This window comes from Oncorhynchus nerka, linkage group LG4 (assembly GCF_034236695.1).
Source record: "Oncorhynchus nerka isolate Pitt River linkage group LG4, Oner_Uvic_2.0, whole genome shotgun sequence".
In the NCBI taxonomy this organism is placed as follows: domain Eukaryota; kingdom Metazoa; phylum Chordata; class Actinopteri; order Salmoniformes; family Salmonidae; genus Oncorhynchus; species Oncorhynchus nerka.
The window spans coordinates 103123807-103142850 of NC_088399.1; the positions used below are offsets into that span (position 1 = coordinate 103123807).

General features: G+C 44.8%; 1 protein-coding gene across 1 annotated transcript in view; it reads right to left on the reverse strand.

The window, feature by feature from the left end:
• Positions 1–19044, reverse strand: part of LOC115123463 (protein LYRIC-like) — a 30396-nt gene that overhangs the window by 9712 nt on the left and 1640 nt on the right. Inside the window, exons 3-6 of the mRNA XM_065018077.1 lie at positions 18769–18853; positions 2721–2876; positions 1726–1773; positions 1363–1530 (exon numbers count right to left, since the gene is read on the reverse strand). Coding sequence (XP_064874149.1) covers positions 1363–1530; positions 1726–1773; positions 2721–2876; positions 18769–18853 — 457 coding nt within the window. The remainder of the gene's footprint in view (positions 1–1362; positions 1531–1725; positions 1774–2720; positions 2877–18768; positions 18854–19044) is intronic.

The window sequence follows — 19044 nt, forward strand, 5'->3', positions numbered from 1 at the left end:
TCCAGTAGGTTACCTTCAGTGTCCTATCCCCAGGTGGGTTAGGGTTAAGTCCAGTAGGTTACCTTCAGTGTCCTATCCCCAGGTGGGTTAGGGTTAAGTCCAGTAGGTTACCTTCAGTGTCCTATCCCCAGGTGGGTTAGGGTTAAGTCCAGTAGGTTACCTTCAGTGTCCTATCCCCAGGTGGGTTAGGGTTAAGTCCAGTAGGTTACCTTCAGTGTCCTATCCCCAGGTGGGTTAGGGTTAAGCCCAGTAGGTTACCTTCAGTGTCCTATCCCCAGGTGGGTTAGGGTTAAGCCCAGTAGGTTACCTTCAGTGTCCTATCCCCAGGTGGGTTAGGAGTGGTTTTCCAACTTTTCTTGCCCAGGGACTCCCACCCAGGCAAACCGGTGACCCAGAGATCCCATAATATGTTAGCAACAACAAAGGTCACATCTTGTCGTATCAGGTGAATGATAATGGCAAGTACAAGTAATCAACATTTTTTAAATGGATAGATGGTCAATTTTCATTATTGTGACCTTCCCAAAGTTAATTGGAAGAAGAAGTGTAAACTAACAGTATATTAGCTAGAAAGGCATCCTTGCAGCATAGAGAAAATGTTGCTGTATTGTAAAGCAAATTTTCAGAAATTCAATTCCTTCAGTGTCCTGTACCCAGGTAGGGTTAGGGTTAAGTCCAGGTAGGGTTAGGTGTGCCCAGGTAGGGTTAGGGTTAAGCCCAGGTAGGGTTAGGGTTAAGCCCAGGTAGGGTTAGGGTTAAGCCCAGGTAGGGTTAGGGTTAAGCCCAGGTAGGGTTAGGGTTAAGCCCAGGTAGGGTTATGTTTAAGCCCAGGTAGGGTTAGGGTTAAGCCCAGGTAGGGTTAGGGTTAAGCCCAGGTAGGGTTAGGGTTAAGCCCAGGTAGGGTTAGGTGTGCCCAGGTAGGGTTAAGGTTAAGCCCAGGTAGGGTTAAGGTTAAGCCCAGGTAGGGTTAAGCCCAGGTAGGGTTAAGGTTAAGCCCAGGTAGGGTTAAGGTTAAGCCCAGGTAGGGTTAAGGTTAAGCCCAGGTAGGGTTAAGCCCAGGTAGGGTTAAGCCCAGGTAGGGTTAGGGTTAAGCCCAGGTAGGGTTAGGTGTGCCCAGGTAGGGTTAAGGTTAAGCCCAGGTAGGGTTAGGGTTAAGCCCAGGTAGGGTTAGGGTTAAGCCCAGGTAGGGTTAGGGTTAAGCCCAGGTAGGGTTAGGGTTAAGCCCAGGTAGGGTTAGGTGTGCCCAGGTAGGGTTAAGGTTAAGCCCAGGTAGGGTTAGGGTTAAGCCCAGGTAGGGTTAGGGTTAAGCCCAGGTAGGGTTAGGTGTGCCCAGGTGGGTTAGGGTTAAGGCCAGTAGGTTACCTTCAGTGTCCTGTCTCCAGGTGGGTTCAGAGTTCAAGTGTCGGGGTCCTTTAGGGATGGCCGGCCACTTCTCTCCATCTGAAGAGCATATATGGGTGGGCAGCTTCATGGAGATATCTGGCCACCCTCCACCGTTCACTGACGGCTCCTCTCTCCAGCTGGTGGACACTAGAGGGACATGGACCGGTCAGTGTTACTTTGGCTTAGTGAAAATGTTATCCTTCCATGGATTCACTCAGCTGGATGCAACAAGCGGTGTTCTTCACAGGGAAGGACAGGCCAGGATAAAATACGTCTGTACAGGATTGAACAGTTCAGTTATTGACGGGACAAGAATCAGACCAGGAGACAGCGGTACTTTACCTGGTGTCGTGAAAGAATCTCCTTTCCCAGGCCTCAGGTGCAAGGGCTCTAAGGGGGAAGAGAAGACACTGTCTCAATGGAGAGAACATACTAAAGAGCCCTCCTCAGGAGATCACATAACACCGGAGCCCTCCCCAGGAGATCACATAACACCGGAGCCTTCCTCAGGAGATCACATAACACCAGAGCCCTTCTCAGGAGATCACATAACACCAGAGCCCTCCTCAGGAGATCACATAACACCAGAGCCTTCCCCAGGAGATCACATAACACCAGAGCCTTCCCCAGGAGATCACATAACACCGGAGCCCTTCTCAGGAGATCACATAACACCAGAGCCCTCCTCAGGAGATCACATAACACCAGAGCCCTCCTCAGGAGATCACATAACACCAGAGCCCTTCTCAGGAGATCACATAACACCAGAGCCCTCCTCAGGAGATCACATAACACCGGAGCCTTCCTCAGGAGATCACATAACACCAGAGCCTTCCCCAGGAGATCACATAACACCAGAGCCTTCCCCAGGAGATCACATAACACCAGAGCCCTGCTCAGGAGATCACATAACACCAGAGCCCTCCTCAGGAGATCACATAACACCAGAGCCTTCCCCAGGAGATCACATAACACCAGAGCCCTTCTCAGGAGAGGAGTGAAAGGAGTTTCAGGTGTTCAAACCCAACTAAAAAGGGAGCGAAATATGACATGCTTTGGAATAAACTGGCCCTATAAACGGCTTCATACACATACGTCTCTGTTCAATGTAGGACATTTTTTAACTACACACCGGTACATATCCTTGAGAGCCTCTGACACACTTTGTGAAGACAAAAGACACAGTGAGTCAGTGCTAGGGTTGCAAGCTCTCAGTAACTTTCCCAAAATGCCCAGAGTCACAGATTTCCTATTTATTCCTTACTGATTCTGATGATCTTCCAACCAGGATTTCTGGGAGACATGGGAAAGTTACCGGCCTAATACAGATGGCATACCTCTGTTCTTCCTGTTGACCGGGGCGGTGAGAGGAGGCTGTTCCACCTGGCGGTGAGGTACCGCCACCCCCTCCGGGCTTCCTGACCCGTCAGACCCCTTCTCCTTCCTCTTCTGCTGACGCTTCTCCCGGTTACTCACCTTAGTCTCCCACGCACCTGGAAGAGAGAGCAGGGGTTTGGCTTCTTTAAATCTACTAGGATTATAAATGTCGTTTCACCTGGAAGAGAGAGCAGGGGTTTGGTTTCTTTAAATCTACTAATATTATAAATGTTGTTTTACCTGGAAGAGAGAGCAGGGGTTTGGCTTCCTTAAATCTACTAATATTATAAATGTTGTTTTACCTGGAAGAGAGAGCAGGGGTTTGGCTTCTTTAAATCTACTAGGATTATAAATGTTGTTTCACCTGGAAGAGAGAGCAGGGGTTTGGTTTCTTTAAATCTACTAATATTATAAATGTTGTTTCACCTGGAAGAGAGAGCAGGGGTTTGGTTTCTTTAAATCTACTAATATTATAAATGTTGTTTTACCTGGAAGAGAGAGCAGGGGTTTGGCTTCTTTAAATCTACTAGGATTATAAATGTTGTTTCACCTGGAAGAGAGAGCAGGGGTTTGGTTTCTTTAAATCTACTAATATTATAAATGTTGTTTCACCTGGAAGAGAGAGCAGGGGTTTGGCTTCTTTAAATCTACTAGGATTATAAATGTTGTTTCACCTGGAAGAGAGAGCAGGGGTTTGGCTTCTTTAAATCTACTAGGATTATAAATGTTGTTTCATCTCCCTACCTTTAAGAGATCTGGGGTGAATTTTCCCCAAGGTAAAGATGTAGGATCAGCTTCCCCTCCCACATTCTAACATTGAGGGTATTTCCAAGGTAACGGATTTGCGCCGAGACTGATTTTCCATTTCAAATGTATGCCAAATTTAAAAAATGATTTCGAAGTTTAACAAACTCATAAAAAACATTTACTGAAAGAGCTGTGCATTTGCAAAGTTTGGTAACAGAATTTCAGTAAAATCACACAAAAAGTTAAATATCTTAAATATCTACTCTGGATTAAGATAAAAAAAATGTCTGCAGAAATAAATGGGGTGTCAGCTATGACATAAATATATTTTGGGTTAATGAACTACAGTAAGTGAAGTGGATTTATACCCAGTAGCAGACTAGTGGTAACGGCGTGTGGATCCTTGATCTGAACTATACAGAAATCCATAATTACAGATATGAATATCATTCTCTTCATGGTGAAGTATCCTAAATAGATACACAAAAAAAAAGGTAGAAATACACAATATCCTCCTTTGCATATTTAGGTATTATTCTACACACTGGCTATTATTTTAATGAGCCCAAACACAACCAAATTTGGTTGGTCCGGACCAAATCTGAACCAATCATAGACTTCCATGTTTCTCAGGTTTGGACATCAAAGCATAGTAGATTAGACTACAGTCCAGTACTAGTGTTGTCATGATATCAGAATGTTTACTTCGATACCAGGTTTAAATATCATGATACCTGATACCATCATGACACAAAAACAAAGGCATATTAGCCAAAAAGTCCCAGAATTACACTTTATTCAGACAGATAATCTCAGCTACTGCGCTGTTCAATATCAAATCAAATTTATTTATATAGCCCTTCGTACATCAGCTGATATCTCACCACTAGGCTACCCTGCCGTCCCAACAATACAGGTTAACACATATTCAATAGGAGTATGAATGCATCGAGTTAGTCAGCTTGTTTTAGCTGGTATCATGGGGCATATAGATGACAAACAACCCCTTAGCATTTGCCAATAAAATCCATCCTAAATGTAAGTGAACATATGTTATTGTACTGATTAACATTTGCATAGAAGAAGCGCTCTCTTTTATAAAACTTGTGCACTGTTTCTAAGAAAGTAATGACGTTAATTCACCAGGCAGAACGACATGAGGCAGAACGTGGCTGTGGAATCTAGTGGAAACCAGGCGGGAAGCGAGGCAGAACGTGGCTGTGGAATCCAGACGGGAAGCGAGGCAGAACGTGGCTGTGGAATCTAGTGGAATCCAGACGGGAGGCGAGGCAGAACATGGCTGTGGAATCCAGACGGGAAGCGAGGCAGAACATGGCTGTGGAATCCAGACGGGAAGCGAGGCAGAACATGGCTGTGGAATCCAGACGGGAAGCGAGGCAGAACGTGGCTGTGGAATCTAGTGGAATCCAGGCGGGAAGCGAGGCAGAACATGGCTGTGGAATCCAGACGGGAAGCGAGGCAGAACGTGGCTGTGGAATCTAGTGGAATCCAGACGGGAAGCGAGGCAGAACATGGCTGTGGAATCTAGTGGAATCCAGACGGGAAGCGAGGCAGAACATGGCTGTGGAATCCAGGCGGGAAGCGAGGCAGAACATGGCTGTGGAATCTAGTGGAATCCAGACGGGAAGCGAGGCAGAACGTGGCTGTGGAATCTAGTGGAATCCAGACGGGAGGCGAGGCAGAACATGGCTGTGGAATCCAGGCGGGAAGCGAGGCAGAACATGGCTGTGGAATCTAGTGGAATCCAGACGGGAAGCGAGGCAGAATGTGGCTGTGGAATCTAGTGGAATCCAGACGGGAAGCGAGGCAGAACATGGCTGTGGAATCCAGACGGGAAGCGAGGCAGAACATGGCTGTGGAAACCAGACGGGAAGCGAGGCAGAACATGGCTGTGGAATCCAGACGGGAAGCGAGGCAGAACATGGCTGTGGAATCCAGACGGGAAGCGAGGCAGAACATGGCTGTGGAATCCAGGCGGGAAGCGAGGCAGAACGTGGCTGTGGAATCTAGTGGAATCCAGACGGGAGGCGAGGCAGAACATGGCTGTGGAATCTAGTGGAAACCAGACGGGAGGCGAGGCAGAACATGGCTGAGGAATCCAGGCGGGAAGCGAGGCAGAACGTGGCTGTGGAATCCAGGCGGGAAGCGAGGCAGAACATGGCTGTGGAATCCAGACGGGAAGCGAGGCAGAACGTGGCTGTGGAATCTAGTGGAATCCAGACGGGAGGCGAGGCAGAACATGGCTGTGGAATCCAGGCGGGAAGCGAGGCAGAACGTGGCTGTGGAATCCAGGCAGAACATGGCTGTGGAATCTAGTGGAATCCAGGCGGGAAGCGAGGCAGAACATGGCTGTGGAATCCAGGCGGGAAGCGAGGCAGAACATGGCTGTGGAATCCAGGCGGGAAGCGAGGCAGAACGTGGCTGTGGAATCCAGGCGGGAAGCGAGGCAGAACATGGCTGTGGAATCTAGTGGAATCCAGACGGGAAGCGAGGCAGAACATGGCTGTGGAATCCAGGCGGGAAGCGAGGCAGAACGTGGCTGTGGAATCTAGTGGAATCCAGGCGGGAAGCGAGGCAGAACGTGGCTGTGGAATCTAGTGGAATCCAGACGGGAAGCGAGGCAGAACGTGGCTGTGGAATCCAGACGGGAAGCGAGGCAGAACATGGCTGTGGAATCCAGACGGGAAGCGAGGCAGAACATGGCTGTGGAATCCAGACGGGAAGCGAGGCAGAACATGGCTGTGGAATCCAGACGGGAAGCGAGGCAGAACATGGCTGTGGAATCCAGACGGGAGGCGAGGTAGAACGTGGCTGTGGAATCTAGTGGAAACCAGACGGGAGGCGAGGCAGAACGTGGCTGTGGAATCTAGTGGAATCCAGACGGGAAGCGAGGCAGAACGTGGCTGTGGAATCTAGTGGAATCCAGACGGGAAGCGAGGCAGAACATGGCTGTGGAATCCAGACGGGAAGCGAGGCAGAACGTGGCTGTGGAATCCAGACGGGAGGCGAGGTAGAACGTGGCTGTGGAATCCAGACGGGAGGCGAGGCAGAACGTGGCTGTGGAATCTAGTGGAAACCAGACGGGAAGTGAGGTAGAACGTGGCTGTGGAATCCAGACGGGAGGCGAGGTAGAACGTGGCTGTGGAATCTAGTGGAATCCAGACGGGAAGCGAGGCAGAACGTGGCTGTGGAATCTAGTGGAAACCAGACGGGAGGCGAGGCAGAACGTGGCTGTGGAATCTAGTGGAAACCAGACGGGAGGCGAGGTAGACAAAGACGTGATTAATAAAGTTTTGGGGACAATCAGCTTTGAAATCAGTATATTTTGCACTATGGTTAGCATATCACAAACCAAGTAGTAGGGTAGTGAATTAATGTTAGCGTCAGCTAGCAAGGGAAGCCAGCCTCCAATTAAAGCTGGCAGCTCCTATAGGGCAGCACACAATGGGCCCGGCGTCGTCCGGATTTGGGTTAGGCCGTCATTGTAAATAAGGCCGTGTTCTAAAACTGACTTGCCTAGTTAAATAAAAAGGTTACATTTATTTTAAAAAAATATTAAAATACTGGTACCTCTTGCATTCTATTGTTGTGTTGCGAACAGTGATGAACAGCTTCAACATTTCTACATGTTAAATGATTAAAGTATGTTGACTTTCGTGCAGCACGAGTGCGGAGCAGGGTGAGAACGCAGTACTGCAGACATTGTTTGGACATTGTAGGTCATGATCTATGGATTTCACAACTGGGAATACAGACCTGCATCTTTAGGTCACAGTTAACTTTAAAAAGTAGGGGTGTGGATCAGAAAACCAGTCAGTATCTGGTGTGGATCAGAAAACCAGTCAGTATCTGGTGTTGATCAGAGAACCAGTCAGTATCTGGTGTGATCAGAAAACCAGTCAGTATCTGGTGTGGATCAGAAAACCAGTCAGTATCTGGTGTGATCAGAAAACCAGTCAGTATCTGGTGTTGATCAGAAAACCAGTCAGTATCTGGTGTTGATCAGAAAACCAGTCAGTATCTGGTGTGATCAGAAAACCAGTCAGTATCTGGTGTTGATGAGAAAACCAGTCAGTATCTGGTGTTGATGAGAAAACCAGTCAGTATCTGGTGTGATCAGAAAACCAGTCAGTATCTGGTGTTGATCAGAAAACCAGTCAGTATCTGGTGTTGATCAGAAAACCAGTCAGTATCTGGTGTGATCAGAAAACCAGTCAGTATCTGGTGTGATCAGAAAACCAGTCAGTATCTGGTGTTGATGAGAAAACCAGTCAGTATCTGGTGTGATCAGAAAACCAGTCAGTATCTGGTGTGATCATAAAACCAGTCAGTATCTGGTGTGATCATAAAACCAGTCAGTATCTGGTGTTGATCAGAAAACCAGTCAGTATCTGGTGTGATCAGAAAACCAGTCAGTATCTGGTGTGATCAGAAAACCAGTCAGTATCTGGTGTGATCAGAAAACCAGTCAGTATCTGGTGTGATCAGAAAACCAGTCAGTATCTGGTGTGATCAGAAAACCAGTCAGTATCTGGTGTTGATCAGAAAACCAGTCAGTATCTGGTGTGGATCAGAAAACCAGTCAGTATCTGGTGTTGATCAGAAAACCAGTCAGTATCTGGTGTTGATCAGAAAACCAGTCAGTATCTGGTGTTGATCAGAAAACCAGTCAGTATCTGGTGTTGATCAGAAAACCAGTCAGTATCTGGTGTTGATCAGAAAACCAGTCAGTATCTGGTGTTGATCAGAAAACCAGTCAGTATCTGGTGTTGATCAGAAAACCAGTCAGTATCTGGTGTTGATCAGAAAACCAGTCAGTATCTGGTGTTGATCAGAAAACCAGTCAGTATCTGGTGTTGATCAGAAAACCAGTCAGTATCTGGTGTTGATCAGAAAACCAGTCAGTATCTGGTGTTGATCAGAAAACCAGTCAGTATCTGGTGTTGATCAGAAAACCAGTCAGTATCTGGTGTGGATCAGAAAACCAGTCAGTATCTGGTGTGGATCAGAAAACCAGTCAGTATCTGGTGTGGATCAGAAAACCAGTCAGTATCTGGTGTGGATCAGAAAACCAGTCAGTATCTGGTGTTGATCAGAAAACCAGTCAGTATCTGGTGTTGATCCCAGTCAGTATCTGGTGTTGATCAGAAAACCAGTCAGTATCTGGTGTGATCAGAAAACCAGTCAGTATCTGGTGTGATCAGAAAACCAGTCAGTATCTGGTGTGATCAGAAAACCAGTCAGTATCTGGTGTGATCAGAAAACCAGTCAGTATCTGGTGTGATCAGAAAACCAGTCAGTATCTGGTGTGATCAGAAAACCAGTCAGTATCTGGTGTTGATCAGAAAACCAGTCAGTATCTGGTGTTGATCAGAAAACCAGTCAGTATCTGGTGTTGATCAGAAAACCAGTCAGTATCTGGTGTTGATCAGAAAACCAGTCAGTATCTGGTGTTGATCAGAAAACCAGTCAGTATCTGGTGTGATCAGAAAACCAGTCAGTATCTGGTGTGATCAGAAAACCAGTCAGTATCTGGTGTGATCAGAAAACCAGTCAGTATCTGGATCAGAAAACCAGTGATCTGGTGTGATCAGAAAACCAGTCAGTATCTGGTGTGATCAGAAAACCAGTCAGTATCTGGTGTGATCAGAAAACCAGTCAGTAAAAAAACCAGTCAGTATCTGGTGTGGATCAGAAAACCAGTCAGTATCTGGTGTGATCAGAAAACCAGTCAGTATCTGGTGTGATCAGAAAACCAGTCAGTATCTGGTGTTGATCAGAAAACCAGTCAGTATCTGGTGTTGATCAGAAAACCAGTCAGTATCTGGTGTTGATCAGAAAACCAGTCAGTATCTGGTGTGATCAGAAAACCAGTCAGTATCTGGTGTGATCAGAAAACCAGTCAGTATCTGGTGTGATCAGAAAACCAGTCAGTATCTGGTGATCAGAAAACCAGTCAGTATCTGGTGTGATCAGAAAACCAGTCAGTATCTGGTGTGGATCATAAAACCAGTCAGTATCTGGTGTTGATCAGAAAACCCGTCAGTATCTGGTGTGATCAGAAAACCAGTCAGTATCTGGTGTGATCAGAAAACCAGTCAGTATCTGGTGTGGATCAGAAAACCAGTCAGTATCTGGTGTGGATCAGAAAACCAGTCAGTATCTGGTGTGGATCAGAAAACCAGTCAGTATCTGGTGTGGATCAGAAAACCAGTCAGTATCTGGTGTTGATCAGAAAACCAGTCAGTATCTGGTGTTGATCAGAAAACCAGTCAGTATCTGGTGTTGATCAGAAAACCAGTCAGTATCTGGTGTGATCAGAAAACCAGTCAGTATCTGGTGTGATCAGAAAACCAGTCAGTATCTGGTGTGATCAGAAAACCAGTCAGTATCTGGTGATCAGAAAACCAGTCAGTATCTGGTGTGATCAAAAAACCAGTCAGTATCTGGTGTGATCAGAAAACCAGTCAGTATCTGGTGTGATCAGAAAACCAGTCAGTATCTGGTGTTGATCAGAAAACCAGTCAGTATCTGGTGTTGATCAGAAAACCAGTCAGTATCTGGTGTTGATCAGAAAACCAGTCAGTATCTGGTGTTGATCAGAAAACCAGTCAGTATCTGGTGTGATCAGAAAACCAGTCAGTATCTGGTGTTGATCAGAAAACCAGTCAGTATCTGGTGTTGATCAGAAAACCAGTCAGTATCTGGTGTGGATCAGAAAACCAGTCAGTATCTGGTGTGGATCAGAAAACCAGTCAGTATCTGGTGTGATCAGAAAACCAGTCAGTATCTGGTGTGATCAGAAACCAGTCAGTATCTGGTGTGATCAGAAAACCAGTCAGTATCTGGTGTGATCAGAAAACCAGTCAGTATCTGGTGTTGATCAGAAAACCAGTCAGTATCTGGTGTTGATCAGAAAACCAGTCAGTATCTGGTGTGATCAGAAAACCAGTCAGTATCTGGTGTGATCAGAAAACCAGTCAGTATCTGGTGTGATCAGAAAACCAGTCAGTATCTGGTGTGGATCATAAAACCAGTCAGTATCTGGTGTTGATCAGAAAACCCGTCAGTATCTGGTGTGATCAGAAAACCAGTCAGTATCTGGTGTGATCAGAAAACCAGTCAGTATCTGGTGTGGATCAGAAAACCAGTCAGTATCTGGTGTGGATCAGAAAACCAGTCAGTATCTGGTGTGGATCAGAAAACCAGTCAGTATCTGGTGTTGATCAGAAAACCAGTCAGTATCTGGTGTTGATCAGAAAACCAGTCAGTATCTGGTGTTGATCAGAAAACCAGTCAGTATCTGGTGTTGATCAGAAAACCAGTCAGTGTCTGGTGTTGATCAGAAAACCAGTCAGTATCTGGTGTGATCAGAAAACCAGTCAGTATCTGGTGTGATCAGAAAACCAGTCAGTATCTGGTGTGATCAGAAAACCAGTCAGTATCTGGTGTGGATCATAAAACCAGTCAGTATCTGGTGTTGATCAGAAAACCCGTCAGTATCTGGTGTGATCAGAAAACCAGTCAGTATCTGGTGTGATCAGAAAACCAGTCAGTATCTGGTGTGGATCAGAAAACCAGTCAGTATCTGGTGTGGATCAGAAAACCAGTCAGTATCTGGTGTTGATCAGAAAACCAGTCAGTATCTGGTGTTGATCAGAAAACCAGTCAGTATCTGGTGTGATCAGAAAACCAGTCAGTATCTGGTGTGATCAGAAAACCAGTCAGTGTCTGGTGTTGATCAGAAAACCAGTCAGTATCTGGTGTGATCAGAAAACCAGTCAGTATCTGGTGTTGACCAGAAAACCAGTCAGTATCTGGTGTGGATCAGAAAACCAGTCAGTATCTGGTGTGATCAGAAAACCAGTCAGTGTCTGGTGTGATCAGAAAACCAGTCAGTATCTGGTGTGATCAGAAAACCAGTCAGTATCTGGTGTGGATCAGAAAACCAGTCAGTATCTGGTGTGGATCAGAAAACCAGTCAGTGTCTGGTGTTGATCAGAAAACCAGTCAGTATCTGGTGTGATCAGAAAACCAGTCAGTATCTGGTGTTGACCAGAAAAACAGTCAGTATCTGGTGTTGACCAGAAAACCAGTCAGTATCTGGTGTTGATCAGAAAACCAGTCAGTATCTGGTGTTGATCAGAAAACCAGTCAGTATCTGGTGTTGATCAGAAAACCAGTCAGTATCTGGTGTTGATCAGAAAACCAGTCAGTGTCTGGTGTTGATCAGAAAACCAGTCAGTATCTGGTGTGATCAGAAAACCAGTCAGTATCTGGTGTGATCAGAAAACCAGTCAGTATCTGGTGTGATCAGAAAACCAGTCAGTGTCTGGTGTTGATCAGAAAACCAGTCAGTATCTGGTGTTGATCAGAAAACCAGTCAGTGTCTGGTGTTGATCAGAAAACCAGTCAGTATCTGGTGTGATCAGAAAACCAGTCAGTATCTGGTGTGATCAGAAAACCAGTCAGTATCTGGTGTGATCACCATTTGCCTCACGCAGTACGACACGTCTCCTCATAGAGTTGATCAGGCTGTTGGTTGATCAGGCTGTTGGTTGATCAGGCTGTTGATTGTGGTCTGTGGAATGTTGACCCACTCCTCTTCAATGGCTGTGTGAAGTTGCTGTATATTGGCGGGAACTGGAACACGATGTCGTAGACGTCAATCCAGAGCATCCCAAACATGCTCAATGGGTGATATGTCTGGTGAGTATGCAGGCCGTGGAAGAACTGGGACATTTTATTAATGTGCATGTATGGCCTTTTCAAGTTTTATGTGTGCTTATTTTAAAACATTTTTAAAGGTAAAATGAATAATGGTGAAACATGAGGTGATATCTTGGGACATGGGGCCGTACATTATCATGCTGAAACATGAGGTGATATCTTGGGACATGGGGCCGTACATTATCATGGTGAAACATGAGGTGATATCTTGGGACATGGGGCCGTACATTATCATGGTGAAACATGAGGTGATATCTTGGGACATGGGGCCGTACATTATCATGCTGAAACATGAGGTGATGGCCGCGGATGAATGCACGGCAATGGGCCTCAAGATCTCATCACGGTATCTGTGTGCATTCAATTGGATTTTATCGATGGCAATTTGTGTTTGTTGTCAGTAGCTTATGCCTGCCCACACCGTAACGTCACCATGGGGAACTCTGTTCACAACGTTGACAACAGCAAACTGCTCAACCACACGAAGCCATACACGCTGTCTGCCATCTGCCTGGTACAGTTGAAACCGAGATTCATCCTTGAAGAGCACACTTCCCCATTTGACAGAAGTACCAGACATAAATTCTAGTACTGAACCAATTTTTTTTTGTATCAAATGTGCATTAGTTTCAGCATACTGTAAAAAACTATTCAGTCCAGTGCACTAGTGTACTCAACTCATGTGCTCTACATTAAAGTACTCCTACTTTACTGTGCTGTCCAAACTTGTGAACCCAACTGTGGTTTGTGACTACTTTTATTTCCCATTGTAGCAAATGTAAAATTGCAGAAATTCTGTTACCAATTTTCTAACAGAATTGAGTTTTAATCACTTAATTCATAAACAAATTTGATATCAAACAAATTAATTGATAGGTTCTTTACTTATTACTTCTGTGAACTTTCATTATCCACCTTCATGAGGGAGATTTGTTTTAAATATCTTAAATATGTGGGCTTTTGGTAATGGAATTTCAAGGCACAAGTCAATGTTTCTTAAAATGTACATAAGGCAAAAAAATGTCAAACTAAATATAAGTGTTCATATTAGTTGGCAGGGGTCTGTACGTCAACATTATTGTGTTTATTTTTACCTTCTTAGACTTCAGGTAGATGTTTCCTTTTCCTGTTTGACCAGAAATCAAAGCATTTGCTTCTTCCTATTTATTAGGTTGGAAATGTAAAATACAGTGCATTGGGAAAGTATTCAGACACCTGGATTTTTTCCACATTTTGTTACGTTACAACCTTATTATAAAAGGGATTACATATTTTTTTCCCAGCAATCTACACACAAGACCCCATAATGACAAAGCAAAAAAAGGTTCTTAGAAATTTTTGCAAATGTATTAAAAATAACACAAAAAAAATCCCATTTACATCAGTATACAGACACTTTACTCAGTACTTTGTTGATGAACCTTTGACAGTGATTACAGCCTTGAGTCTTCTTGAGTATGACACGACAAGCTTGGCACACATGTAGCCTAGTGGTTAGAGTGTTGGGCCAGTAACTGAAAGGTTGCTGGATCGAATCCCCGAGCTAACAAGGTACAAATCTGTCGTTCTGGCCCTGAGCAAGGCAGTTCCCTGTTCCCCGGGCACCGAAGCCGCACCTCCCTGGTTCAGAGGGGTTGGGTTAATTGCGGAAGACACATTTAAGTTGAAGGCATTCAGTTGTTCAACTGACCAGGTATCTCCCGTCCCCTGTATTTGGGGAGCTCCTCCCATTCTTCTCTGCAGATCCTCTCAAGCTGTCAGGTTGGATGGGGAGCTCCTCCCATTCTTCTCTGCAGATCCTCTCAAGCTGTCAGGTTGGATGGGGAGCTCCTCCCATTCTTCTCTGCAGATCCTCTCAAGCTGTCAGGTTGGATGGGGAGCTCCTCCCATTCTTCTCTGTAGATCCTCTCAAGCTGTCAGGTTGGATGGGGAGCTCCTCCCATTCTTCTCTGCAGATCCTCTCAAGCTGTCAGGTTGGATGGGGAGCTCCTCCCATTCTTCTCTGCGGATCCTCTCAAGCTGTCAGGTTGGATGGGGAGCTCCTCCCATTCTTCTCTGTAGATCCTCTCAAGCTGTCAGGGGAGCGTCGCTGCACAGCTATTTTTAGCTCTCTCCAGAGATATTCGATCAGGTTCAAATCTGGGCTCTGGCTGGGCACTGCCAATTTTGCAGGTTTTCCTACTTACAAAGCATACAGAGGTCTGTCATTTTTATCATAGGTACACTTCAACTGTGAGAGATGGAATCTAAAAACAAAAATCCAGAAAATCACATTGTATGATTTTTAGGTAATTAATTTGCATTTTATTGCATGGCATAAGTATTTGATACATCAGAAAAGCAGAACTTAATATTTGGTACAGCAATCTTTGTTTGCAATTACAGAGATCATACGTTTCCTGTAGTTCTTGGCCAGGTTTGCACACACTGCAGCAGGGATTTTGGCCCACTCCTCCATACAGACCTTCTCCAGATCCTTCAGGTTTCGGGGCTGTTGCTGGGCAATACGGACTTTCAGCTCCCTCCAAAGATTTTCTATTGGGTTCAGGTCTGGAGACTGGCTAGTCCACTCCAGGACCTTGAGATGCTTCTTACGGAGCCACTCCTTAGTTGCCCTGGCTGTGTGTTTCTGGTCGTTGTCATGCTGGAAGACCCAGCCAAGACCCATCTTCAATGCTCTTACTGAGGGAAGGAGGTTGTTGGCCAAGATCTCGCGATACATGGGCCCATCCATCCTCCCCTCAATACGGTGCAGTTGTCCTGTCTCCTTTGCAGAAAAGCATCCCCAAAGAATTATGTTTCCACCTCCATGCTTCAAGGTTGGGATGATGTTCTTGGGATTGTACTCATCCTTCTTCCTCCAAACACGGCGAGTGGAGTTTAGACCAAAAAGCTCTGGACATGCTCTGGCTTGAGCAGGGGGACCTTGTGTGTGCTGCAGGATTTTAATCCATGACGGCGTAGTGTGTTACTAATGGTTTTCTTTGAGACTGGTCCCAGCTCTCTTCAGGTCATTGACCAGGTCCTGCCGTGTAGTTCTGGGCTGATCCCTCACCTTCCTCATGATCATTGATGCCCCACGAGGTGAGATCTTGCATGGAGCCCCAGACCGAGGGTGATTGACCGTCATCTTGAACTTCTTCCATTTTCTAATAATTGTGCAGTTGTTGCCTTCTCACCAAGCTGCTTGCCTATTGTCCTGTAGCCCATCCCAGCCTGGTGCAGGTCTACAATTTTATCCCTGATGTCCTTACACAGCTCCCTGGTCTTGGCCATTGCGGAGAGGTTGGAGTCTGTTTGATTGAGTGTGTGGACAGGTGTCTTTTATACAGGTAACGAGTTCAAACAGGTGCAGTTAATACAGGTAATGAGTGGAGAACAGGAGGGCTTCTTAAAGAAAAACTAACAGGTCAATGAGAGCCAGAATTCTTACTGGTTGGTAGGTGATCAAATACTGATGTCATGCAATAAAATGCAAATGAATTACTTAAAAATCATACAATGTGATTTTCTGGATTTTTGTTTTTAGATTCCATCTCTCACAGTTGAAGTGTACCTATGATAAAAATGACAGACCTCTACATGCTTTGTAAGTAGGAAAACCTGCAAAACCGACAGTGTATCAAATACTTGTTCTCTAAAAGTATTTAGTAAGCCACCAATTGTGCAAGTTCTCCCACTTAAAAAGATGAGAGGCCTGTAATTTTCATCATAGGTACACTTCAACTATGACAGACAAAATGAGAAAAAAAAATCCAGAAAATCACATTGTAGGATTTTTAATTAATTTATTTGCAAATGGTGGAAAATAAGTATTTCGTCAATAACAAAAGTTTCTCAATACTTTGCTATATACCTTTTGTTGGCAATGACAGAGGTCAAACGTTTTCTGTAAGTCTTCACAAGGTTTTCACACACTGTTGCTGGTATTTTGGCCCATTCCTCCATGCAGATCTCCTCTAGAGCAGATGTTTTGGGGCTGTTGCTGGGCAACACGGACTTTCAACTCCCTCCAAAGATTTTCTATGGGGTTGAGATCTGGAGACTGGCTAGGCCACTCCAGGACCTTGAAATGCTTCTTACGAAGCCACTCCTTCGTTGCCCGGGCGGTGTGTTTGGGATCATTGTCATGCTGAAAGACCCAGCCACATTTCATCTTCAATGCCCTTGCTGATGGAAGGAGGTTTTCACTCAAAATCTCACGATACATGGCCCCATTCATTCTTTCCTTTACACGGATCAGTCGTCCTGGTCCCTCTGCTGAAAAACAGCACCAAAGCATGATGTTTCCACTCCCATGCTTCACGGTAGGTATGGTATTCTTTGGATGTAACTCAGCATTCTTTGTCCTCCAAACACGATGAGTTGAGTTTTTACCAAAAGTTATATTTTGGTTTCATCTGACCATATGACATTCTCCCAATCTTCTTCTGGATCATCCAAATGCTCTCTAGCATACTTCAGACGGGCCTGGACATGTACTGGCTTAAGCTGGGGGACACGTCTGGCACTGCAGGATTTGAGTCCCTGGCGGCGTAGTGTGTTACTGATGGTAGGCTGTGTTACTTTGGTCCCAGCTCTCTGCAGGTCATTCACTAGGTCCCCCCGTGTGGTTCTGGGATTTTTGCTCACCGTTCTTGAGATCATTTTGACCACACGGGGTGAGATCTTGCGTGGAGCCCCAGATCGAGGGAGATTATCAGTGGTCTTGTATGTCTTCCATTTCCTAATAATTGCAGATTCAGTCTTCCCAGCCTGGTGGAGGTCTACAATTTTGTTTCTGGTGTCCTTTGACAGCTCTTTGGTCTTGGCCATAGTGGAGTTTGGAGTGTGACTCTTTGAGGTTGTGGACAGGTGTCTTTTATACTGATAAGTTCAAACAGGTGCCATTAATACAGGTAACGAGTGGAGGACAGAAGAGCCTCTTAAAGAAGAAGTTACAGGTCTGTGAGAGCCAGAAATCTTGCTTGTTTATAGGTGACCAAATACTTATTTTCCACCATAATTTGCAAATAAATTCATTAAAAATCCTAATGTGATTTTCTGGATTTCTCTCTCTCTCATTTTGTCTGTCATAGTTGAAGTGTACCTATGATGAAAATTACAGGCCTCATATTTTTAAGTGGGAGAACTTGCACAATTGGTGGCTGACTAAATACTTTTTTGCCCCACTGTATATAAATATATATATATAAATAGTTAAAACATTTCTAAAAACCGGTTTTCGCTTTGTCATTACAGGGTATTGTGTGTAGACTTGATATATTTTTAAATAAGTCTGTAAAGTAACAAAATGTGGAAAAGGGAAGGGGTCTGAATACTTTGCGAATGCACAGTATATACACACACACACTTTAATTTCTCACAAATACAAACGATCATAGCTTTCATTTGTCATGTTGGTGTCCTTTTACATGGAAATGACCTGAACTGATCCAAGATCAGCATCTATGGGAAACATCACCCCCCCCCCCCTGACCACCTTTATACATCTCTTAATGAAAAAGATGATACCTACAGAACTAGAAGCATAGCTTGATAACCCTTTTTAAGTGTGATTTTTAAAGGTTTTAATGAATGTCATCATACAGATATCCAACTTATAGTTGCATAGCCTTAATTACTGCTTGGCCAACATGGACATTTATACACAGCTTGATGTTACAAAGGTCAAAGTCAAATGACATCAATCATTAAAAACTTCTTAGGGACAGCCCTCCCCCTAAATGACATACCCAAATCTAACTGCCTGTAGCTCAGGCCCTGAAGCAAGGATATGCATATTATTGGTACCATTTGAAAGGAAACACTTTGAAGTTTGTGGAAATTGAATGTAGGGGAATTGAAAGTAGGTGTTGTTAGGAGCTCTCCTCAAACAATAGCAAGGCATTTTTTCACAGTAATAGCTACCCCCCCCTTAAAAGATTTAGATGCACTACTGTTCCACTGGATGTCATAAGGTGAATGCACCAATTTGTAAGTCGCTCTGGATAAGAGCGTCTGCTAAATGACTTAAATGTAAATGTACTGTAAATTGAACAGTGCAGTTATATTAACAAGAATTTAAGCTTTCAGACGGCTCTGGATATATAGACACTTATATGTACAGACGTTTGATGTTTCTCTAAAATCGGTGATCTTGACACAACGAGCTGAATGGACAAACAACTGCCACTTTCCAGATGAAGTTTGGAAGTCCTGGACTGGACCAGAACCATTAGTCATAACTTGCTTAGTCAGATGGGTGAGAGGTTAAGTTGGACACTAGGGTTGCATCCCAAATTACACCCTAGTCCCCATATAGTGCACTATGTAGGGAATAGGGTGCCATTTGAGACTTGTCCTGTGTGTCACTGCCTAATCCCCTAACAATGGATTGTGGCCTCATACAAGGGTCGTCTACGGCGCAGTCTGAATGAAATCAGTAGAATTCTGCAGGATACATTTACCTACAAGGGTTTAAAGAAGTCAACCGAGGTGACGGGTTCATACAGGGGTTAAGGGTCATACCATCATCAGGCTCTTTGCCATCGCCAGCAGAAACCCTCTTGGCTGGTTTCACCTCGGGTTTGGCTTTCTTCTTGGTTTTCTTCACCTATTCAATTAAAGACAACAAAAAGTCAAACTTTCAAAAAGTGCAAGCAATATTAGTCCTTATGGTCCTTCACTGGTAATGGTGTATTGAAATGATTTATATATACACACACTAGATGAATGATAGGGGTGCTGTGTTGAAGCCACCGTGTCTCCTTCGGCACAAAGCAATAGAAATGCATTCATTAAAAT